This window comes from Maniola jurtina, chromosome 1 (genome assembly GCF_905333055.1).
Source record: "Maniola jurtina chromosome 1, ilManJurt1.1, whole genome shotgun sequence".
In the NCBI taxonomy this organism is placed as follows: Eukaryota; Metazoa; Arthropoda; class Insecta; order Lepidoptera; family Nymphalidae; genus Maniola; species Maniola jurtina.
In genome coordinates, this window is record NC_060029.1 from 15,473,441 (window position 1) to 15,498,269 (window position 24,829).

The window sequence follows — 24,829 nt, forward strand, 5'->3', positions numbered from 1 at the left end:
AAGTAATTTTTGTTTTATTGAATTATCATGCATAGTACATACCAAGTTAAGTTTGGACGATTGTCATGAAGATTGGTTGGTTAAATTCTTTGGTATAGGTTGAGGATAGATCGCCAGTTGTGACTAAAAGTTAAACTGTATTGAAATTATGTATAGATGTTCATGTCACGATGACCGCTCAGCCTTGATTGTAGTAGAGTTGTAGTTAGTTGTAGAAGTGAGTGTATCGATAAGCGTTAACGCATTTGTGTGCGTAACGAAAACCGCGTCGCGGTCGAAGCTGAGCGCCACGCACACGTGCGTACAATGTGTGCGTGTGCACTCACAAACAGCCAATCGGTCTTCGTGAAATAGAACATCTATACTATTTTTGCGCCAGTCATATCCGAACTTTAAACAGCTATCCTGTAAAATTGACTAGTGTGTAGTTAGTGCAATTGTGAAATAAGTCATCGATTCATAGATTTGGTGATAAGGTAGAACAGGTAGAGCTGGTACTAAGCCGGTGTCAAATGGATAGTACTTTTGGTATTTGTGTAAGGTTTACAACAGTGATTTTGATTTGAAATAGTCTTTATTGCTATGGTTCACAATGAGAGCTGGTACTAAGCCGGGGCCAAATAGATAAATCTTTTTTAGTGTTTGTGTAAGGTCTATAACGGTGATTTTGATTCGAATGAAACGACGAATCGAATAATACGTATATTAGTCTTTATTGTTATGTGTATAAGGTTCACAATGAGAACTGGTAGAGCTGGTGGCTAGGCCGCGTGCAGGTGGAGTGACGCGCTGTGCTGCCGCAGCACGACCAGTGGCGCGCGCCCGGCCAGCCCGCGTGTCCATGGCCGCAACCTGGAGAAAAAAAAAATAGTGCTACTAAATTTATGCACGGTTAAAGAAATTAAACGCACGTGGGATTCCATTTTTGAAAACGTTTCGGGGAAACAGTAAAAGATGGCGACCTTAAAACAGCTGTTCTGTTTGGCGGCCATTAAATACGTATGGAAGTAACGCAAACGTTACTCGACCTGAAAAAGATCCGAATTACTCTGAAGTTACGCGCAAGCCAGTTTTTATTCAAAAATATACTATTTGGAAATAGGTCTTCCGTCTTATGGTGGCAATGGCACCCAACATGGGCCCGAACAGATTCAATACTATTATAGTTCAACCCATAGATAATAATCTATGGTTCAACCTTTACAGTGGCCGACGTTAAATTATTATAAATCAAGTTCTAGAAAGAGATAAGCGACAACTTGGGCTCTTCAAAGAGCATCATCTCTGTCACATCAGTAAACGTGACAGAGACAGCGCTGGGCGATATTTTGTCGCTGATGATATTCCTTGCACCGGTGTATGGTATGTCTAGCGACAGACGCTCTAAGAAGCCGAAACTGACATTTTTTTCTTTTTAAAGCTTCATGTATATTTACTGCGGGGACATTCCGAACTTACCTTTATAACCCCCTCCCATAGACGAGCCACAGCCGCATGTAGCGCTTTTCTTCCCTCCCGAGGAGCAAAACGCGCAGCAATGGAACTGCCCTGTGTGAGCCTTCGACATACGCGCCGCGCACGAGAATGGACTGCCCTGAAACCAAGCCACACGTTCCTAAGTGACAAATTAGGCCAGGACTGCGATTTTATCTACTGACAAGTAAATAACAAGATAGAAGTGGACTAAACCAGGACTGGAACCTAAAGTTATAGGTAAAGTAAAAAAATATATAGTAAAGGGGTGGGTTATACCCTAACCGATTTTTTAAACGGCTTACTGGAACTGTAAATCACGTCTGTGCTGGTAGGGTAAGTATAGTACGTGACAGGTTGAAATGGCAACCGGGAGGGTACCCCCCGCACACCCGCACAGCCCCCGCGTTAACCCGATACGGGCAAGCGCTTGCCTGCATCTACCAGCACAGAGAGTTCTTGCAATTCACGAAGGAGAGTGGCTCTTATATTGGTTTAAGTAAGGTACTAATTGTGTGCGTTTGCGAGTGCGTGCTTGCGTCTGGTTGGTTTGACATGCACGCGTGAATTGCAAGAACAGCTGTAACTGGCAGTCAAAGCCTCACATACAAAATAGAGAATTTTGTCTGGTAGGTTGTGCAGAGTGAAATACTGCGCGTATGTCCCATTGCCTTGGACATAGAAGAAGAATTTAACGGTAATATCTAGTTTACCTTAATAGGCGTGTTGTTAACGGTAACAGCGAGTAGAAAGTGTCCGGGGCTGTGTGGAGTGAAGTGCAGCGCGTACGTCCCGTCTCCTCGCTCCCGGACTTTAGCGACCGCCGGACGCGCGCTTGAGTCACGCCTTCTGAAATAACCCGCTACCTGAAAATGAAACACGAATGGTGGTGCACTCAGAAAATTGCGGACGCTGGCACTTGTAATCTTGAACTAGAATGAATAAGTGCAGCTTTCTCACCAGCAAAAACTGTTCTGGGTTTATTTGTGAGAATAAATTGCTATTTTAAACACTGCAGGATCCGTCGTTTGAGCTGGTATTTTGGCAGAAGGGTACCAAATTGAGTAAGGTAATACGTCAATTCAAGGCTCGACTTTCAGGCATCAAACTATTTAATGAGCAATCGACCACTAAGTATTAGCAGACCGAAAATATGTTAAGTTTAAACAAGAGCACCATGATCATCGTCATCAATTGGATTGAAGTACCTAATTCTCAAATAAATGGCATCTTACATTTTCTCCACCACACCAAATGCGTTCCCCACTGCTGTCGCGAAGTTCTACTATTGCCGTGTGCTGGACGTTGACCTGAAGATCTTGGAGACCTGGAAAAACAGCAAGTCTAAGAGAACATTTCACAATTTATTTTTAAAGATCATATTATCACATGTTTCATAAAATTTTAATTACAATGCACTTGCCTGAAGAGTTATGAAAAGTGCCTACCTACTTATATTATACTTATTGCACTGTATCATATTTCCCTCTTTTTCTTTAGTACTGGATTGCCAAAGGCGATGGAACAGGTTGGGCAGAATCTACAGAACATTCTGTTTCGAGTGAGTAAACCCCCCCTCTACTTCACTATCTCTCACCACGTCTACTTGGCGTGACTTGGCTGCAACAAGCATAGTGTTGTGTCTTCTTTGCCTTCTTTGATGAACTGGTAGTGACTGATGGACTGGTAGTGGCAAGTGATAAAGTCTGAAAACATAGCAATAACAGTCTAGTTGAACTTTGCTCTTACCATCAGTTTCTAGCACGCAGTGGTCAGGATCTGGTGCCAAAGTGAACAGCCTCCCCACTAACGTAGGTCGGTGAGTGGCAGGGGCTGCGGGGGCAAAGCGCAGTTCACAGCGCGGGGGCTCTGACAACGGCTGAAGTTCTGTGAGGCGCTCCAAACGACGGAGTACTGGCCCGCTGAGTGAGAGGACCTCATCTTCTTTGCCTTCTTTGATAAGCTGGAAAGAGATGCTGAATATAACCTTTACATGAGAAAACACTTGAAAGGGGCTTTAATAAAATCAGTATTTGGATTTATAGTGGTGGCTGCAATGTTATATCAATATGGTCAACGAGTGCCCTGCTTGAACAACACTTCTGCCCCAGAGACTAGTGTTCTATAGTCTAGAATCATCGCACTACCAAACGCTACAATAACCTACTTTTACCATATTTGTCATCACCACTGCAATCACCTATACAGTTTTGCTTTCAGTCTCCATATTTGCTACATTGCCATCACATAGCAAACAGATCACCGTCCGAGAATCCTTATTCATTCCCTGACTCCAATCTTCATTCTAAAGAACTCAAGGATTCTATTTTTATGTACAGTGAATCTCATACACACGATCTAGACCCACGAAACGTTTTGCGTCATCATTCCTCGTACGCATGGCCTAAGGTTTGGAATACTCTTCCACGATCTGTGTTTCCTACCCATTACAATCCAGGTATCTTTAAAACAAGAGTGAATACGCACCTTCTTGGTAAACGAGTCCCATGTTAGACCACATCATCACTTTCCATCAGGTGTGATTGTATTCAAGCGCTATTGCCTATCTATATCTATACATATAATAAAATTGTAGAAAAGTGGTGTCTGTACAATGGAAATATATAAAAAAAAAGTAGCAGGGGTTGTTATTATATCGATGCCGAACCCGAAATTGTAATTAATTTTTTTTTGTCTGTTTGTCTGTTTGTCTGTTTGTCTGTGTGTTTGTGCACGCTAATCTCAGAAACGGCTTATTCGATTTAGATACGGTTTTCACTAATATATTGTAGTAAGCTTCACTTAGGATTTAGTGTTTATTTCATGTCAATCGGTTCATAAATAAAAAAGTTATGTCAATTTAAAGAATCACGGCGCCTCGCGCCTGAGCGTCCGTGGCTATATAAAGCGCGAAAAGTCACTATTCCACGCGAACGAAGTCGCGGGCACAGCTAGTACATATAATAAAATTGTAGAAAAGTGGTGTCTGTACAATGGAAATATATTAAAAAAAAGTAGCAGGGGTTGTTATTATATCGATGCCAAACCCAAAATTGTGATTAATTATTTTTTTGTCTGTTTGTCTGTGTGTTTGTGCACGCTAATATCAGAAACCGCTTATTCGATTTAGATACGGTTTTCACTAATATATTGTAGTAAGCTTCACTTAACATTTAGTGTTTATTTCATGTCAATCGGTTCATAAATAAATAGTTATGTCAATTTAAAGAATCACGGCGAACATTTTTAACGTACAGAGTACGTAACTACACGCCTCGCGCCCCGAAAAGTCACTATTTCACGCGAACGAAGTCGCGGGCACAGCTAGTAGTGAATAAAAATAAAAAAAACCTACTCACCTCCTCAGCAAACTTGACAGCTTCCACCGAGTGTGCAGCCCTCTCCTCCAGCTGTCGCGTCTTGTCCTCTATACGTTGCCTGTACGCCGCCCTGGCTCGCACGGCGGCGCTGCACAGCGCTCGGCCATGAGCTTCCACTGCTAGTCTGTATTCCTCTGACCACACTCGAATCTCGCTCTCTATGCGAGCAGCTTGGGCCTGTGAAACAGTATAAGTCTGTCAATACTTCGTATAGGTCTTGACAAATGGAATATGAGAAAAAGAAATAAACTGTACTATACATCTTAATTGCAGTATAAAGAAAAAGAAGACAATGGAAGCTGCTATGGCTAGATGGCTGCCAACAATAGTTGTAAAACCATAAAAATAACGGATTTAAACCCACCTCAACATCCGAAGCATGTAGTTCCAAGATCCGATTCGCTCTCTCCACGTTATCCGGCACATGTTTGGTTCGCTCGCACGCATCTCTCAAGGCACTTGCCCGTTCATTCGCCGCACGGGATGCGTTAGCTACTGCGTGCCCAGTGTGGGCGATAAGGCAGCAGTCTCTGCAAATTACCTGTAATTAATAAAGCAAGTTCAGAGTTGAGAAGATCCGTTACCAACATATCTCGCGGGTTGCGAAGCTAAAGTGGCAATGGGCAAGGCACAGTTCGAAAAAAACGATAGACGTTGGAGTCCTGAAAAGTTGATAGAATGGCGACCTCGGAGCGAAAAGCGCAGCGTTGGAAGATCCTTTACTAGGTGGACCGACGACATCAAGCGATTCGCAGGGAGAGCTGGATTCAGGCATGTGGAAGACCCTTTAAGAGACCTAGATCCAGCAGTAGATGCTTCTCGATTGTCAATATCACGATCATGATGATTGATAATGCTTTCTGCCAGACAAATTAAATGTTAAAGTAGTTTTGTTATCTCACCTGTTGGCAAGTGGCGCAGTACACAGTGAGCTGCAGCTTGGGATGCTGTGCACAGAACCGCAGCACCGGTTCGAGCGGCTGCAGCAGATGCGTGGCGTGGCCTCGCTGCTGCGTATGCGCCTCGCCACACGCTGCGCACACGCTCACTAGACACGCACCGCAGCGACTGGCGGCCTGCAGGCAAGGAGTTCTATAGTATCCTACATTGTAGAAGAGCGGCTGCAGCAAATACGTGGCGTGGCCTCACCATACGCCGCGCGCAGGCTTACCAGACATGCTGCAGCGACCGGCAGCTTCGAAAGTTTTGGAAAACTAGGTACTGCAGGGATATTTAAAACCAACAATTAAAAATGAAACAACATGGAAAAATGAAAACTATAGGTAACTTTTAGAAAATACGTGCTGTACCTAATTATCGAAGTATCAGGTATCCAACAAACACAAATCTAAAATAACTTTTGTAACTACTTAAAATTTTTAACTGAAATAGCATTGAACACTGATAATGTAGCGTTACATTGTAAATGGCATTTTTCTGAAATCATGCATGAACCGTATTCGGAAAGCAATGAGTTGCGGATGACAGGCATCCTCCCTTGCACGTGTTTCTAACTATCGATCTTATAATATACCGCTTTTGGTAGTCGTCACGTTTCAGTTTATAAATATAAGAGTAAAAAGCAGTAAAAACAATATAGACAACAAGTGTAAATTAAAAAATTTGTAACACCCCCGACAAGTGAAGGTTATCAGTAAGTAGAAAAGAGCTGATAACTTTCAAACGGCTGAACCAATTTTCTTGGATTTATAGCTAAGAACGCTCTCGATCAAGCCACCTTTGAAAAAAAAACTAAATTAAAATCGGCTCATTAGCTTAGGAGCTACGATGCCACAGACACAAATACACACGTCAAACTTATAACACTCCACTTTGGTTCGGGGGTTAAAAAGCCCTTCTTAGTCAGTTCCAAAAATAATAAATAAGTGGATTTACGTAGATATAGGCGGTATAGGTATCTAAGTACACTTATTTCCGTTCTGTAGTTTAGGTATTAGTAGTAGATCATCTTGGCGACAATAGACAGAAGTGCAAGTTTAGATGCTGAATATCCTGACAAGCAAAGGGTGGTTATATATAAGAGTTCATAGTAAAAAAAACTTCAGCTGTTCATTTAGAGATAAATTTAGGAGGAGAGAGATTTAGGAGAAGGGCACTTATGATTCGGAGGTAATTTAAATCCTAACTCTACAATTTTGTCATCGCTAAAAATCATGGTGGTATCTGTGAGTTTTTTAGATAAACCTCGTAATGGTACATCTTCCCAGATGTATCACCAATATCCAGACTTCAGTGGAATGGATTTGGCCAGTCTCCCTTTTAAGTTTGTCAGTTTACTTGGCCTCATAAAAGTCTAGGTCCAGTAATTTCTCCTTGGCTTGGACAGTCCTTGATGCGGGCTGGTTATAGGTAAGTATACCTTATTATCAGTGCAGCAGAGGTCACATAGCACAGCATTCCCGCTATCCCGGTTGGCCATCCGCCGCAACAACACGTAGTTGAGCGGCAACGCTGAAATGCCGCCGAGTGGCAGCTGCGTCTCCGATCCACACGTCGGACATAAGATGAAGTGGTAGTTCCTTCCTGATATCTGATAGGAAAACACCTTGTCAGCGATGCTACAATGACCACCGCGTTTAATAGCCTCATACCGCGTTTAATAGCCTCATCGGGTGACAGAAGGGCTGGCTCATTTTTTGCGCAACGGATCAGCCTGGCTGTCCAACGCGGAAATGCAGCCAGTATTCTTGGCACCATTCCACGCGGGCATGATTTGTATAGTAATTAGATAAGGCTAGCTTTAAGTTTTATTGTAATATTTTCAATAAAAAAAAAAAAATTTATTACATCAAAAAAAAAAAAAAAACAATGACTATGTAACTTAAACGCAATATTGTCACGTGAACAGCCTGGTCTTCCTCTAATAGGCCAACCGCACAGATCGTTAAGCCATGTTTTTTGTTATCTGGACAAAGAAGATAAAAGTAGATTTTTCATCCGGTATTAAAATTTTAGTAAACTGAATCTTCTTGAGCACAAATACAAATTTAGGGGTGGGTTTCCAACCGCTCAAACCTCAGCTGCTTACTGAGTAGGGAATTATAGCTACAACTATGGCTCTGCTAATCAGAAACCAAATGGTAAAGAACTGTGATAGTAGATTCCTATTTTATGTTTTGCAAATAGGTAGGTGTTTAATAGCCTGAAGGATGAAAGAAATTGCTATGCGACGATAAGGCTGTAAATTGTACCTATATTCTGCCTAACCTGCTCTACCTACCTGCTGTTTCCAGATTGGTTGGTAGTTCCAAATATCTTCGAAATACCAACCTTTCTAGTAACGATCCCATACAATTTCAGCTTGTCCAAACTAGTGTCAGAGCCTGACTTGCGGAAATCACTCTCGTAGCCAGACCCTGCTGAACCAGCTCCTGAGGCCCATCCTCCTGGATCATGTTGCAAGGACCCTGGAATAAAGAGCAGCTTTGAAACAACTGAAAGATGGTATTCATCACCTCTATTGCATCTTCTAGTAATACTAATACATTTTTGCTTGATCGTCGAAATGTCGATTTTAATTTTCTCCATAAGAAATCATCGAGTTTTTAGGGTTTCGTATCTGAAGGGTGCCAAGTGGCAACGGGACCCTATCTCGCTAACCTCCGCTATCCTTCCGTCCCGTCCGTCTATCTGTCAGTACCTACCTATCTCGTGAACCGTAATAGTTAGAATTGTCACAGAACGTGTATTGCCGCTATAACAACAAATAATAAAAAGTTTAAAAAGTGTTATTTCTTATACCTACGATGGTACGGAACCCTTTGTGCGCGAGTCCGACTCGCACTTGATAAATTTTTATTTAAAGTATTTCGGCAACCCTATCATCGCAAAGCACTATTTCCGTTAGCGGAAACGTCGTGAGTTCTTACTTCTTAGTTCTTACTCATTACATCCTTTAAATAGATTATACATATTAGAGGCGAATAGGTACTGTAAATAGATCGACCCTGGGAAGGTTATGATTCACACTTACTATGTAGCTACTTATCACGTTATCATCTCAGATAGGTAGATGTGGGTAAATATGTATGTTATACGGGACTAAACTGTAAGCTATTCAAAATCAAAAGGAAACCATGTGCATCGAGTAGAAACTGTAAATTTTAAGAGACAGCTTGCATCCTGGACAGGTTCGGATATGACTAGGCTACTTTTATCTCGGAAAATCGAAGTTTCAACGGGATTTTCAAAAACCTAAATTCACATCATTTTACCTATTTAATCTATAATTAGTATTATTAATATTGTAAAGAGGTTAAGTTTGTAAGTTTGTTTGTAGGAAGTAATAATTGGAACTACTGGACCGATTTTGAAAATTCTTTCACCAACTGAAAGCTGGTTTCTGAGTGACATAGGCTAAATATTATTTTCAAAAAATTAGAGATCCCTACGAAAAAAGCCAGGGTGGGTCGCTGGTAAATCATAAAATCGAGTTTGGTTTCTTTAGGCCCTGGTAGTTGGTACCTACTCGCCAGATGTGAATAATATACCTACAGTAATTTATATAATGAATTATTTATCAAAGAAGTCTTATCCAAACAAATTGCGCCAGTCTGTTGAATTGAATCAAAATTTTCTTTGAACGCTCATCGCGTTTCCGTGAATAATTGTTCTTATCTAAATAAACATAATATTGCTTTATTACTATTAGGTACACAATCTGATTTTACAGTTTCTGTGTATGAATTCAGTTAGCTAACTGAATTCTGAAAGTTTGCGATACGATTTTTGGCCTGTACCTACCTATTCTATCACTTTGGGTTAGGCATTTTGGTTTTGGTTTAGGTATTTCTATTGCCGCTCTAAGAACAAATAATAAGAATTTCAAAATGACTCGAATGATGAGAATGATGACTTGGAATGACATGAATGATGAGATGAATAAGAATTTCAGAATTAATGATTGCCATGAAAATTAAAAAAAAAAAAAAGTGTATTTCTTGTACGATGGTATGGAACCCTTTTGTGTACGAGTCCGATTCAGACTTGGCCGGTTTTTTAATTTTATCATCGGTAAATGAACACGTAGGTGCATATTTAGCATCTCATTGAAGTCATTGATGTCCGGAACTGAGCTAATGTATTCTAAATATAGGCTCGCCACCCGGCGCGCCGCGGGAGGCCGCGGTACACAAACAAACGATAGATCGACATAGCGACACGATAGGTTACATTGCATTGTTATGCTTACGGCATTATTAACGTTCTACAATATTTCCGTAAAACATTAGGAACGAATAGATAGAATTATTTAAATTTTTATCCAGCTTATTGAAGAACCGACTTTGTGGTCCATGAGTCTGTGGACGATAATCGATATAAATATACCTACGCAACTCCTCTTTCTTACGACCTCTTTTTATGGTTCCGAAGCTATTACTATAAACCTCCGCTGTCCGTCCGTCTGTCTGTCAGCGGGTTGTATCTTGTGAACCGTTAGGTAGAGAGTTGCCACAGAATCTATATGTCTATTGCCGCTATAATCCATACTAATATTATAAATGCGAAAGTCTGTCTGTCTGTCTGTCTGTCTACTACGCTTTCACGGCTCAACCGCTGAACCGATTTTAGTGAACTTTTGTACAGACTTAGGATACATTCCGGGGAAGGACATAGGCTACATTTTATCCCGGAAAAACAAACAGTTCCCGCGGGATTCCTAAGTATTCATCCGCTTGATCGATTCGTATGAAATTTGGTACCGAGGTAGCTTGCGTCCCTGTAATTGACATAGGCAACTTTTCATCCCGGAAAATCAAACAGTTCTCACGGGATCTTTAAAAACCTAAATCCACGCGGACGAAGTCGCGGGTATCCTCTAGTAACAAATAAGACGGGAGAAAAAAAAACAAAATGGCCGCCCTGAAAATTAAAAAGAAATAAAAAGTGTACCTACTTAGTTCTTGTATGATGGGGCGGAACCCTTCGTGCGCGAGTCTGACTCGCACTTAGCCATTTTTTGTTAAATTCCATTTGCATTGATTTATTTACATAGTTTCCTATGGTTTAATTTTTAGGCCTTGTTTAGGTTCGGTTTCTAATATTGCACCTATCTATGATCTATGGTCTTTTTATAGACAACTAAATCCCGGTTTCCAACGAAGCGGAGCGGAGAGGAGACGTGTCCAATCGACCAATCTGAGATTCTTAAAAGGTAGACGACGTGAAAAAATACCACATACTTAATAAATTATTCAATCATAGGCATCATAGGTATAATTTTTTTTAAATCCTTTTAAATTAATAGCTGAAACTTTTATAAATTCTCAATAAACACTAATTTACTTCCTTTATTTCTGGGTCTGTGTAAAAAAATAAATTCTCATGACATTCCACTGACGTAATAACAGCCAATGTGTAGTCTGTGGGAACAGTCAAAAGAAACTTGTTCGTTACGTTTAAGCGTTTAAATTATAAAATATTCATTATTGCTGTTATTGTTCTTTAGTTAGTTATATTAAAAAGTATTTCTTACGGATTCTTGGGACAAAACAAACCATGACAGAAACTGATGCAACAAAAAGGCCTCTAGAAATGCCTGAAACATTTGTCCCATATTTAGAAAAGTATCGAATTTATAAACTCTTCAAGGTGCCCTTTTTTTATTATTCACATTTCATTTCACTATACATAATTTAAAGCACACTTTGATAGGTACAGATTTTCCGGGACAACGCTGTCCGTCGACGAGAGTCTCTGCAGTTTAAAGCTACCAGATAGACAAACACAATTGTACATTATCTTCGAAAGTTTGTGGGTGTGTGTGTACATGTGTGCGTGTGTGTGTGTGCGTGTTCACGCAAAAAACTACTCTACAAAGACTGTGGAATGGATTAATATTTTATTTCATAGATCATGCTGGAAGATCTGGTGCTCAACTTGCCGCGAGACCACCTGAACCACATGAAGGTGTTCCTGAGGCGGCAGTGCTTGGACTCCTCTATGGACACAGACAGAGTCATTCTGCTTGTATCTCCTGAACTTAAAATAGGTACTAATATGAACATCAATCTCGCCAAAAAGCTAAATTATGCAGGTATTGAAAAAAAAACGTTCAATAAATTCAATAAAATAAAACCGAGTTTAATGAACACATAAAAAATAATTTTATTACTGAATAAATTATTAAGTAACTAGGTATTCATATTTTTAGAGCCATTCAAAATTTGGTACCGTTTACTGAGACGGCTCGTGAGATAGGGTGACGGTTGCGGGAGGATGACAGATGACGTAAAAAGCAAAGAATTCGACGTCACTGGTCCTCCCGCCTCATACCCCCATTGTAATTTCACCCTGTCGCGTACTTATAATTATTTTTTCGTAATAATTTTCAGAAGTAAAAAATTTAGTTCGAGATTTGATAAAAGAAATCGGATTCTATGTAGTCACACGTCGCTGCGTGATGGATCGCTACGAAAAGGTTTGTTACCCACAAATCATCCCCTACACCTCCCCTACACAGGGTACATTAATTACGTAGTTTCGGAACCATCCGAGGTCCTTTTTAGAAAGACATTTCGATCGATTGCAATTGCTAGGAAACGTTGACCCAAGTCGATAACTGGATGGGTGACCGACTTTGAAGGTTCGAATTTGGCTTATTCGTTTCCTTCGTGTCCCGGTTATTATCACTAACATCTGATAACAACCGAGATATCGGTCGAATTATTGTATGCGGAAGGATATGGGGACCCACCACATTACTATCCCAAGAAAACTCCTACCATTATAGGATTAATAGAAAGGGGTATCCCAAGAGAACTCCAACCATTATAGGATTAATAGAAAGGGGTATCCCAAGAGAACTCCAACCATTATAGGATTAATAGAAAGGGGTATCCCAAGAGAACTCCAACCATTATAGGATTAATTGAAAGAGGTCACGACCCTCAACAATGTGCATACGACAACACAAGATGACTATAAAATAAATATTATAATAATGGCCTGTTACGTTTTCAGCATGACTCTTACGAACCTGGCTGCGTCTCGCCGGCGCTGCTGTCGGAGGTGACCAAGTTGCTGACTCGGACCGAGCATGTGCCACAGGCGGGTTGGCTCATGTATGGTACGTAATAATAGCTACTTCTCATCATGATCAACCCATCGCCGGCTCACTACAGAGCACGGGACCCTCAGAGTGAGGGTTTTGGCTATAAATCGTTTAGGTCTAATGAACTCATTATTTCCGACGCTCTAAAAGATCTTGGTTTATTATGGACACATCACAAGGGGTCCTACGGCTATACGATACACGTGCCACTTTAAAGAAATTGTTTTAAAACGTAATCGTTAGAAAGATCCGAAGGATAAATAGGGTAGAGTTTCTTAGGACCCCGTTAGTTCAGTTACAAACTGCTCTACTCTGCAAAATCTGTTCTGTGCTAAGCTATGCCACTTGTTTCTCCCTCTAGATCACCCATGCACAGTGGCGGAGGCGCGCTGCCTGCAGCAGGATGGTGTTCTGCCAACAGTGTCGTTGGTGCTGACGCCGCCGCCGCCCGTGGCACCGCGCGCACCGAACCCACACACCCCGCACCGCTCCTTCTTCCAGCAAGACTTTGAAGGCTTGAAGATTGCTTATAAGGCTACGCTAAAGGTGAGTTATGTTAGGTTTCTTTTAAAAATTGGTTTGAGTTTTATAGCGTTTTATATCGGTTTGAATTGTAAGATTACCTACTAATTAATTTATTTATTGAAGGTAGTTTAATATGGATATTATTTGACTCATTCGATCTCTCGCGGGGAAGCCATCTTAAAGTTCTGGTATTTCGATGGTTAGCCAGGGTTGTAGTGATAGGTATTAATAAGCTAGGTTATTTAGGTGCCTGCCTGTTTAATAGCAGGTCTAAATTATATTTAATCTTTATTTGATAAAAATACAAGGGACATGCCTTCAAATTAGGATTTCTAGAACTAGGTCGAAGTGAAAAATAAGCATTGAGCTATTCCTACTAGGGTTGCTTACCCTAGTAGGAATAGCTCAATGCTTTTATGCCTCTTTGAGCTGCACGCCGCTTACCGCGCTGCGTTCCTGCGCTCCTTTTTTGGAAGTCGGTTAAAAACTGGTCGTACTTATGACCTTTTCCTATAGACACGCCTCACACACTAACGCAAGTGCATTTAACCGTGCTACGCAAATTAATGGAGGTGCTAAACGACTTACGGCCTTTGACTGTACCACAGGAAGTCCACGTAGATCCTCAGGACAGTCTAGAGCAGATCGGTGCGAAGTGCGTGCGAGCTATCCGCGCGGCGGCGGCGGGCGCGCAGGGCGCCGGGCAGGGCCTGCACGCGCTCGGCGCGCCCGGCGTGTACCGCGTGCTGCTCATAGGCCCCGCCGGCGCCGGCCGCAGGACGCAGGCCATGGCCGCCGCGAACCACTTTGATCTTGTGTATTGTAAGTAGTTATATTCTATCCACGGAGACAAGTTAGTATAGGGCTCTCTCTGTTGCATAATCCAATACAAATGACAAAGACAAACTTAGTGGACGTTGACCATTTTGAGTGGCCAACCGATCACAAACTCCGATAGAGTATAGTTTTAGTTTTCAAAACCCCCATGGGAACTCTTTTATTTTTCGGGACAAGATGTAATCTATAATGATCACTTTCCAGGTCATACAATTATGCAAAAAAATCACGTCTCAGATTGCATTGTGATTGAAAGGTAACTTTTGCTTTAATAATAATATGTAAAATCTTTCCTAAAAGTCTACTCCGAAGTCTTTGAACCTAGATGAACCCCTCTGAAAATTACCCTCAAAGTACAAATTATTTTGTACTCTATGCAGATGCATTTGACTGAATGAAAATTGTGCAGTTTCAGATGTTTTTTTTTTCGTATTGTACATTTTCAGTATATTATCAAGACATATTCAACGAGGCGCAGCTCCGTAACGACGACATCGGTGAAAAGTTGCGAAAGTTTGGCGTCAGTGTGCAACTGAAAGCTGAGATAGTTAAACGTCGCATTTTAAGAAAGGTACGGTCGGCCTCAGAATTCGAGTAGCAATTCCGCGAAACTATTGCATCAAAAACCTGTTGCACTTATGATCTTTTCATATGAACACACCACACACATCTAACGCATGTGCATAATAACGCGAATATAATTTTAACGCGGATTAAGGTGCTAAACGACTTACGGCCTATGACTGTACCTATAGGAAAACAGACGGTAGAGTACTTTTAGGAGACTACTAAAACTAATAAATTTATTCGAAATGGCGCGAATGAAATTTAAAAAATTTGAATATTTGGAAATAATATAAGATGATTTATTTATTTATTGAAGGTAGTTTAATCACGTTGCAAGGCGGCCATCTTGATAAAAATTGTATAAACACAGGTGTTTTAACGGTTTTGAAACCGCGTTTTTTAAATAGGTTAGGTTTAGGTAGGTATAGGTTTTTAATAGGACGGTTTTTCTGAGTGACGGCTTATAGTTGCTTGTGAATTTTTACAAGTTAGTTCCTACTTTGATAGGTACCTACTTTGAGTAATTTTAGGTCTATCTAACATCCTTATGTACTTAGTTATATCCATCTTTTAGGACTGCATCGATCACGGCTGGATCCTAACTGGATATCCTGCTTCCGGTGAGGATTTTGAACATTTGGATCGCATGCCTACTCCGCCTAATCGGTAAACCTCTGTACCTCATGAAGTAAATAGTAAATCGTAAACGTATCTATGACTGCCGGCTAAGCGTCCTCTATCTTATCGCAACCCACCACCAGCCATGATCCCACCAACTTGGCTGTTATATGGGCCGAAACGACAGAGGGAGCCCGTTCGGTACTCTTGGCGTGTCCTCTTGACTCCCTATAAATTATTTTCTCTCTCTTCCATATATCCCCAGTATGTCACTTTCCTTTTTAGAGCAGATGTTACGGTTACAAGAGATTTCCGTAGTCTGTCGTGGTGTCTTCTGGTATCGGGATTCACTTCTTCTCCTGTTTCCGCCTTGCTATTTGCGCACTCTCTTTCGCTTCCATCCTCCGCGTCTTCATATTCCTCCTTACTTCCTTCCTTGTCATTTGCAACAGTATAATATTCCTGCACGTGCCACGGGCGGCGTGCAAGGCGCGCGCGCAGGGTCGCGGCGTGGACTGCACGGGGCACGCCGCGCCGCTTGGCTCCGGCCCTCGGGTGCTGCTGCCTGACCCAGCTTTCGAGGCGCAGTTGGACGCCGAGGTAATATTCTTGCACGTGCCATAGGCGGTGTGATGTATCCTTATCTACAATTCCTCGTCATCATCATGAATCTATCGTTGGCTCACTAGTGATTATAGATCTTCTCTCAAAATGAGAAAGCCAAGCTGACCAAGTGCAGATTGACAGACTTCACACACCTTTGAGAACGTTATGGAGAAGTTTCAACCATACAAGTTTCCTCACGATGTTTAACGATGAAGGAAAACATCTTCGTGAAGAAACTTACGTATGGTGTTGCAACTTGTATCAAGTGATATTTAATTGCTTAAAACGCACATAACTCCGAAAAGTTAGACGTGTGTGCCCGGAATTGAAGTTTTCGAACCCCCGCGAATGCCTTGACGATGCCTTGCGGTACGATAGTAGAAAGGTGAAGGAGGAACCAGGGCAAAAAGTTCTCGGGCACTCTCCGAAATATTCTTGATATTTTAATTTGTAGAATACCGATAGACAGGCAAAATCTGAACTCAAAAGAGAGCGATGCTTCAACATAATATTCTTCTTCAACTTTTAATGGTATGCAATTTTCCCCTTCCATTTGAATATATAAGTTAAGAGTAAATAGGTAGGCAAGGGCGCTCCATCTTAGGCTGCATCATCACTTGCCAACAAGTTGGATTGCAGCCAAGCGCTAGTCTATAAAAAAAACGACTAAATACAACCAATGTTGCCAGCTGGATACCTACTTCAGCGAGTCCCTGGCCGAGCTCCGGGCTGCGGCAGGCATCACTGCCGTGGAGGTTGACGCTACTAAATCTACTGGTTAGTTTCCTTTAACCACCCAAAACAGCCACCCTAGGATGTATACCCGGAAAGTGTAAATGCGAGTCCGAGTCCGTGGTAGGTACTTAATAAAATTAGTCTACCACTGAATTGATTCACATGTTTCCCTCGTGGAATTTTATACCCTCGTGGAACTTAGGGCTGCAGCAGTTTTCATGTCTCCCTATCTTTGACAGGTCCCTTAACATTCCACGAGAGTCCCACTCTTTTAAGGTCTGCTTCAACGGTCTCCTTCGACCTGCAGGCTGCCCTTCGCAAAACATGCCCAACTTATCGCAATCGCCTCAGCTATTTCCTTGTATACTGGGAGTTGATGGCATTTTGTTCCACAAACTTTTCTCTAACTTCCCATGGTCCCACTAACCATCTCGCGGTTATATGAGGCAAAACGCGGGTGAGCACCCGTTCGGTAGTTTGGCGTGTGTCCCGGACTGCCTTCTTGACTCCCTACAAATTATTTCTAACCTGCTTCCTTACCTCTATATAATGTATATCACTTTTCCCTTTCTGGGGCAGACGTCATAGTTACAGGAGATTCCCTTCGCCGATCTTGGTGTCTCCTATTAGGCTACTATCCACTTCCTCTCCTATTTAGTTAATCCTCCAGGTTTCCCCCACTCTCACTCCCCTTCTCCACGTTCATCACATCCTCTTCCTCCTAACTTCGTTCCTCCTCTCCGTCGTTGCCTCCGAACCTCTATGTAGCTCCCCCTCTTGTTTCTTCAACGGTCAATAAATAATCAATTATTATTTATCTACTTACCTACAGATGAAGTGCAAGTGAAAGTGCAAGCCGCCATCATGGCAGGGCCGCTCCACAACATTAAGACTGGTTCGCACATACGCAACGTACGCGCAGACGAGCTCATGTTCATATCGGATCATTCACAATAGATTGTCTATGAGTGAGACTGTCATGTCGCCACGAGGATGTGGAGTTCGTTTATCAACTATCATTGCGTGCTAGGCGCAACGCGTATAGGTGACCAATCAACATTGAGCTATGCTGCGCTGCGCAGTACTCAGCTAAACTAACTTTCTGGTGCTATATAATTAGATTTTCTACAATTACAATTCTACAATTATAATTAGATTACATTTTCTACGAGCATTGTGCTGCGTGGTGTGCTGTGCGATTGCAACAGCGCGACATGCATGTGCACAAGTGCAAGCGAGATAGACGGAAGATTCAGCGAGATCCTTGCTATGTTTTAAACACATCACAGCCGTACAAAGCGCAGCGCAGCAGGGTTTGTGTGTATCTTCATTATAATCGCGATAGACAGCACAGCGCAGGGTATCTCAATGTTGATTGGCCACCCTAAGAGTTGCGTGCGTGTTTTGTAAGAGTTCCTCAAAACTCGGCGACACAAAATGTATTGTGTAAATGTTTAGAATTTTTTATATCTTGTTTCTTATTCAAAAAGAATTAAAAACATGTGCATAGAAAACTGTTTTTTATTTATGTAGCTTGGTAGGTATATGTACTTGACTTTGTCCGAAAAATTATCAACTAGGTAGGTACCTACTGTATAAGTACATAAAGGTATGTAATAAACAATTATCGACCGATTACCTACAAATAGATTGAATAAGTATAAATAGGAATCCGACCTCAGTAGTTTGTTGGAAATCAGCTGTGAATGTCGATACTGGATCCGAAATAATTCAATTAGTGCAATGTGACATGCTCGTAGCCTTGCCACTGTGTGGCTTCATAACCTATTTCGTTTACAAAGATTTAACTTTCATACTTGACCTAGTCTATGAAGTAGGATACATACTACCTACTTAATTCTTTAAGTTTCATGACTATGACCCCTTTTCCCCTCCGCTTCAAGCTTTTGAGCGTCAAGTATGCCGCTTTGGCGGTCGGTCCGGGCGGTCGGTCTGTTGCTCGTTGAGTCCCACAGGGTCGGTAGGCGCAGTTCATTGGTGTGTTAGGGGACGTCACAGGCTGGGTCGCGGTTAATGCTTTGGTGTTTCCGTGACCCAGTCGCCAAGCAAAGCGCAGGTAACACCCAGGTTACTGGCTGACTGGATTCCGTAAACGCATTTCCCAGCGATCAAAAAGAAGGTTAGAACCTCTCCCGCGGTCAACCGTTCGGTTTTCAGTCCATTGCACTCCTCACAGGAATCCAAAGTCTTTTAAATCTGTGGCACTCCTTCAACCGTTTGGCTATTGAGGCTTTGCTTAGCACTACCCTTGCAAACTAATAAGCCATTTCAAAAAAGGAGAAGGTTCTCAATTCGACATGAATGTTTCTGGCAGTGTTTCTCAAAAATCGGTTTTAGTTATTTTTTTGAACTTTTTTATTATGTACAGTGCGTAGGCAGGTATGACACTGAAAGACTCAGGCGCGCCTGGCCACCGAACTAAGTCAACTAGCCTAGAAACTGGTGGACTAAAACATTCAGAGTAGGTATGTGTAAACTTTCTAGGTCTAGGTCTGTTTTTAGAAGGTCATTAGACAGTGATTCAACAAGAGCTAAAATAAATTAACGTAACACAAACAATTATCTAAGTGCGAGTGGGACTAGCACACGAAGGGTTCCGTACCATCATTACAAGACATATTTAAATTTTTTGTTAATTTTCGTATTAAATTTTGAAATTTTTACTATCTATTTGTTGTACTTAACAGCGGCAATATAAACACACATTCTGTGAAAATTTCAACTCTTTACCTAGTACGGTTCACGAGATAGTACAGCCAAAAGACGGACGGATGGACGGACGGTCGGACAGCGGGCGCTAGTATAATAGGGTTCCGTTGACATTCATCTGGTACGGAACCCTAAAAACGAGCAATCCGTTGCCAAAAATATTCTCTTGTTGCTCGTCTGTTGTCCATCCATGACACATCCTGATAATTGGCAGATGTTTTTGAAAGCATCAATCATTTTCCAATAATTATTTTAAATCGATGATGGACTTTAGGTACTTACCTCTCTAAGACAATCATCCTATAACAAGTATAATCCACAAGTACTAATATTATAATTATTTACCTTTGCAAGAGATTATCGGTCTGTCCGTCTGCCTATCTGTCTGTTACCTTTTTACTGCTCATATTCTGTCTAAGAGATATTTTGCGTCTCGGACACTCGGATGATAAGTTGTGTAGTGGTTGTGTATCTTTGTATCGTAGTAGAGACCGCCTATTACCACACATTGTTATCGATCTATTAACAGCTACTTAGCGAGGTTAATAGCTCTTCCAGATGCCGAGTAAATAAACAGGCCACCATAATAAAGTTTTTAAACGCTTTAACTGCTATTTTATTGCTATTATGAAACAATGATGCATTCATAATAACAGAGGATCTGCAAATCTGGAATCTAAAGGAATAAAGGCATTCCGAACCAGTGGTAAATGCTCTTGACGATTCAAAAAGTACTTTGTAAAAGTCTAATTGAATAAAAATATTTTGAACTAGCTGACGCCCGCGACCTCGCCCGCGTGGATTTAGGTTTTCCGAAATCCCGTGGGAACTCTTCAATTTTCCGGGATGAAAAGTAGCCTATGTGCTAATCCAGGATATTATCTATCTCCATTCCAAATTTCAGCCAAATCCGTCTAGTGGTTTTTGCGTGAAAGAGTAACAAATATACACACACACACACACACACACCCACATACACACAAACTTACGCCTTTATAATATTAGTGTGATTAGTGTGAAGTGTGATTTGAATTTGAATTTTCGTATCGTTATATTTTACCTGCATCGCCATCTTCCCATGCAGCAGCCTCGCCATCCTGGTGCAATCCTTGGAGACATCTCGTGCAGAAACTGTGGAGGCAGCACAAAAGCCTCGGCTCCACCAGCTCTCTCCTACAGATGCCACACTCCCAGTCCTTCACCCTGGCTCTCTTCCTCTCCCCATACGCAGACGTCCTTGGAGCTATGGATATGTTCTGGCTGGTTGGTCGGAAATTTTTCGATGTTTTCAAGGGGCTGTTGCCAGCACTTATTGATGAAGGTTCCAAAGATTTTCTACGTTCTTGTTTCTTACGGGAGAAGCTTCCGAAAATGTACAGGATACGGTCTACTTCCATTTTTTATTTATTTAATTTTTTTTATTCGTTTTAGACACAGGCAAAAATATTCTTTTGGTGCATAAACTAATTTCCTAGGTGTTTATCACGTGAAAAATGCTGATGCTAGTTTATGACAATTTTTTTCAGTTAACTTTTTTGAAAAATTCTGAATAAAAGTACTACTAGTACTAATTTTTTTAATAATTTAAGAAGTTAAATTTTATCTGCAAAACTGATTTACTTTAGTAACTTTTTGTTGGCGTGATCTATTAAATCTGAGTAGATATTTGGAATTTTGACACGGATAACTCGGTACTTAGGTAATCATTCAATAATATTATGTACTTTTACGTATGATTTATAGTATTCACATAATAAAAATAAATCTAGGGACGATATGTTTGACTGAATGCTATTTTAATTATTTATTGTTTCATTTTGTAATGTTGATAACACGCGGATACGTTCGCGTGTGTATAACACGGGCGTGTAAAAATAAACGTGCTGTCGTAACGCCGTTTTACCGTGGACTGAAATGAGAAATTTGAAATCTGAATTTATGTAATGTCGATCTTTTATATTCATTATTATTTTCATTATTAACTATGGATGAAAAATAAAATGCGGTGGAATTCAAATTCAGGTTAGGTGCCCAAGAATATGGGGCAAGCGTTGAGGGCAAGAGTTCTAGACTGCTGCGTGCTTTTAGCGATAAAGGCTTTTATAAAAATAAAATAAATATAGTTAGGTAGGCACACGGAGTATCTACCTAACTATATTTATTTCCTACCTACCTAAGTAGATCAAATCAAATCGAATCAAAATTTAGCAAAATTGTGGTAAATAAGTAATAACAGATAGTTACTGTACAATAGTTAGACCCGTACGTAATCTACAGATAGTGTGATTAGTGTTAATCTAAACGATTACTTTCAGCCGTAACATTTTCATGTGAAATAATGGGGGGGACAAACTCTACCTGGGTTTGTCCCCAGGCTTTTCGTAGCTAGTAAGTATATTATGTGTGTTTCTCACTTGCTTTAACGGTAAAGGAAAACATCGTGAGGAAACCTGCATGCCTGAGAGTTCTCCAATGTTCTCAAAAGTGTACTTTGAAATCTGCCAATTCGCATTTGGCTAGCGTGGTAGACTATGGCCAAAACCATCCCCATTCTGAGAGGAGATACGTACTCAGTAGTGACCCGGCGCGATGGGTTGATGATGATGATTTCATTTGTAATTATTAAATTTCAAAAATAATGTATTTCTCCCAATACCAGCTCTGACGGCAACTAATACCCCGTGACACAGTCACAATCAATTTCCCCACATTTGAGGGATGCTTATTTACTAAGGACAAGACTTGGTCAGACATGAAGCGGGACGGCTAGGCTGCGACGCAGTAGCACGACACAAGACAGATCAACACACTGAACGCTTGAATAACTTATACAAGGTGGTCGGAGATGTGACGTCTAAAAGAAAAATTTAAATAGCGGGTATCAGGGGTATTCAAATCATCCCTATGTATTTCAGTGATTTGGATATCCTTTGATATTATATGATGTATTTAAATTTTTCTTTTAGACGTCACATCCCCGGCCACCTTAGATACTTGTATAGGTATATAAAAGGAAAAGCTGACTGGCAAATCTATCAACGCACTCCTCAAACTAAGTTTGGACGGATCGGGCTGAAATTTGGCATATTATGTGCTGCTAAGAAACATGTTTGTTTATTTAGGGGTTGAATTTCCAAACATGCTATGTTTGAAAATTCAACCCCTAGGAGTAAAAAAGGGTAGTTTAGTGTGGATGAAGTTTCGGGCATAAGTTAGCATAGTCAAATATATTAAGCAGTTCCTAAAACGTATCAACAAAATTTGTTTGAGTTTGATTGGTCTAATAAGAGCCAAACCAATTGGTTTGAAGTTCACTATGAATTAGGTTACACCTCACAAAAGTTACACCAGACACTCTAGAGTCTAAACTCTAGTAACTTTGGCTGGAATTCCATGAGCGTGATGACGTAAGAGCGTGATGGATATAACGCGCGACTGTCATAGCGTAACTCCTACGCGCTCTTCCTTCTAACAACCTTCAGTACCTTGTATTGTAATTTATTGTAAGTACTTACTCTACTACCTATTGCAAGTTCGGAGGACGGACCACGTTAGACATTTTTCCGTGACGCATTGTGAATGCCCAGGCCTTTAGCTCTATTTTGGTCACCCCTGTCATTTCTCATGTTCTAACTTAGGGGATGATACACACGTGCTACTTAGTATAAGCTACTGAGTTAGCAAGCTTTCCGGTTGGATATTCGATAATTTGAAGTCCTTTTAGCTTAACGGTTTAGGGGGTACCTAGACAGAAATTCGATTAGTCTTAGATTCAAAGCCACAGTTAGACCATTAGTTAGATCAAAGCTCTAATATTTAAATAGGTACTTATTAGATCCATGGTAAGGTATAATTTGATAGAAAAGTCCTGTAACTTATTTTCAAAAATGGAATCTCGAGCGCGTTTAGTTTCATTTCAACTGCGCGTAAAGATTACACGCACTTAATTTGTTTACAATTATATTTACCTACTTACTTATTTTTCCAACTAATTTTAATTATACGTAATCAATGGAAGACAATAAAACGGCATAAACAGTAATAAAACTTAGGCTATTGAGCATTCTCCATAAGACCAAAACCAACATCGCTAGGTAAATATTATTGTGGTTGCATTATTTTTGAATCGATATAAGTAACTACCTACGTCGAAAACGAGAATTCAGAACCGTTTTTCCTAACTCTTAGCGTTTTCAGAACGGAATTAAATGGGGCGGGTTAACGATTAGACCCAGCTATAAAAATTATTTAAAATCTGCCAATAAAACTGATGAAATAAAATGAATCAACAATGGAAGACAATATCCATTGTGTAAATATCAGAGTGCAATAAAAAATACCACCAAATCAAATCGTGTAAACATTATGTCAAAATGTCTGTTTCCGAACCGATTTCCGAACGGAAATAGGGCGCGATGGTGGTTTGTCCCAGATTATGGCGCGAAAATTCATGTTGTTAATTATGTTTTTAAAATAGGAACTGAAAATAATCGAAATCTGTCAAAAACATCGAATAAAATAAATAAACAATGGAAAAACAATATCCGTTGATCCGTTATGTAAAACAGATTGCAATAAAAAGTACCACCAAATCAACGACATCACGTAAACATCACGTCAATGTTTCCGAACCGATTTCCGAACGGAAATAGGGCGCGATGGCGGTTTGACCCAGATTATGGCGCGAAAACTAATGTCAGGCTATTTTTTGCGCCCGCACCGCGATTACGCGTTGCGTTCGACTGACGACACGGGAAAACTAAACGTATTTTAAAATGTTATATGAGAAATGTACAGCTAATAAAATTACCTTGGATTTGATTTGTAACGTTTCTTTTTTCATTCACATTTTACGACCGTATACCATGAAGGGAACTTCCCATGGGCGATGACTGACTAGATTTAATGTGACCTCGATTTTGTCTGTTATTTAATCGAAAATTTAATCTTGTTATTGATAGCTTTGAGTTTGGTACCGAATCTTTTACTGTAGGGATTATATTTATTAACCAGTGTTTGTTGAGCCCAGTGGCTGGCTTGCTGATATTTATATGTATAAGTAGATTTTAAATCATTTTAGAGTTTCGTACTTGAAGGATGCCAAAGGAGCCATTCCAAAGGAGCCACTTAGCCTCCGATGCCCGTCCGTCTGTCAGTGGGCTGTATCTCATGAACCGTAATAGATATAGAGGTTAAAATTTTCATACATTGTGTGTATTTCTATTACCACTACGTCCACAAAAAATAAAAACCGGCCAAGGGCGAGTCTAAGATATGCTTAGAA

At 40.7% G+C, this 24,829-nt stretch overlaps 2 protein-coding genes and 1 long non-coding RNA gene across 4 annotated transcripts; 2 read left to right on the top strand and 1 right to left on the bottom strand.

Annotated features, from left to right (window-relative positions):
* The first annotated feature begins 211 nt into the window (after positions 1–211).
* LOC123866659 lies at positions 212–11,234 on the top strand. The gene is made up of 3 exons (XR_006796236.1): positions 212–297; positions 1,815–1,818; positions 11,225–11,234. It is a non-coding gene; the product is annotated as an uncharacterized LOC123866659 (long non-coding RNA).
* Positions 690–24,286, bottom strand: LOC123866524 (tripartite motif-containing protein 45). Of its 2 annotated transcripts, XM_045908172.1 has the most exons (12): positions 24,131–24,286; positions 20,606–20,907; positions 8,145–8,281; positions 7,234–7,404; positions 5,756–5,929; positions 5,218–5,394; positions 4,833–5,030; positions 3,223–3,436; positions 2,709–2,800; positions 2,187–2,339; positions 1,459–1,594; positions 690–852 (listed from the first exon to the last, which is right to left on the bottom strand). In XM_045908172.1, the coding sequence occupies exons 1-12, from the start codon at positions 24,145–24,147 to the stop codon at positions 734–736; spliced, it is 1,890 nt and encodes a 629-aa protein (XP_045764128.1). In that variant the 5' UTR covers positions 24,148–24,286; the 3' UTR covers positions 690–733. The 2 variants fall into 2 exon arrangements, with proteins under 2 accessions (XP_045764128.1, XP_045764120.1); XM_045908164.1 differs by lacking the exon at positions 24,131–24,286 and having other exon boundaries at positions 20,606–21,440.
* Positions 11,244–17,921, top strand: LOC123866560 (adenylate kinase 8-like). The gene is made up of 11 exons (XM_045908205.1): positions 11,244–11,465; positions 11,727–11,865; positions 12,209–12,294; positions 12,837–12,942; positions 13,289–13,473; positions 14,061–14,274; positions 14,736–14,860; positions 15,431–15,522; positions 15,927–16,074; positions 16,770–16,857; positions 17,648–17,921. Exons 1-11 carry the CDS (start codon positions 11,373–11,375, stop codon positions 17,770–17,772), a joined length of 1,401 nt encoding a protein of 466 aa, XP_045764161.1. The 5' UTR covers positions 11,244–11,372; the 3' UTR covers positions 17,773–17,921.
* Positions 24,287–24,829: the final 543 nt, after the last annotated feature.

What these genes read in the sequence shown, in the direction of transcription:
- LOC123866560 (XM_045908205.1), top strand. Translation starts at nt 11,373, where the DNA reads ATGACAGAAACTGATGCAACAAAAAGGCCTCTAGAAATGCCTGAAACA. An exon ending in CCACTTTGATCTTGTGTATT is followed by an intron (nt 14,275 to 14,735) that starts GTAAGTAGTTAT and finishes GTACATTTTCAG; the next exon opens with TATATTATCAAGACATATTC. An exon ending in TGACGCTACTAAATCTACTG is followed by an intron (nt 16,858 to 17,647) that starts GTTAGTTTCCTT and finishes ACTTACCTACAG; the next exon opens with ATGAAGTGCAAGTGAAAGTG.
- LOC123866524 (XM_045908164.1), bottom strand. Translation starts at nt 20,942, where the DNA reads ATGGAAGTAGACCGTATCCTGTACATTTTCGGAAGCTTCTCCCGTAAG. An exon ending in TACATGCTTCGGATGTTGAG is followed by an intron (nt 5,031 to 5,217) that starts GTGGGTTTAAAT and finishes ACTGTTTCACAG; the next exon opens with GCCCAAGCTGCTCGCATAGA. An exon ending in TTTGGTGTGGTGGAGAAAAT is followed by an intron (nt 2,340 to 2,708) that starts GTAAGATGCCAT and finishes TTTCATTTTCAG; the next exon opens with GTAGCGGGTTATTTCAGAAG.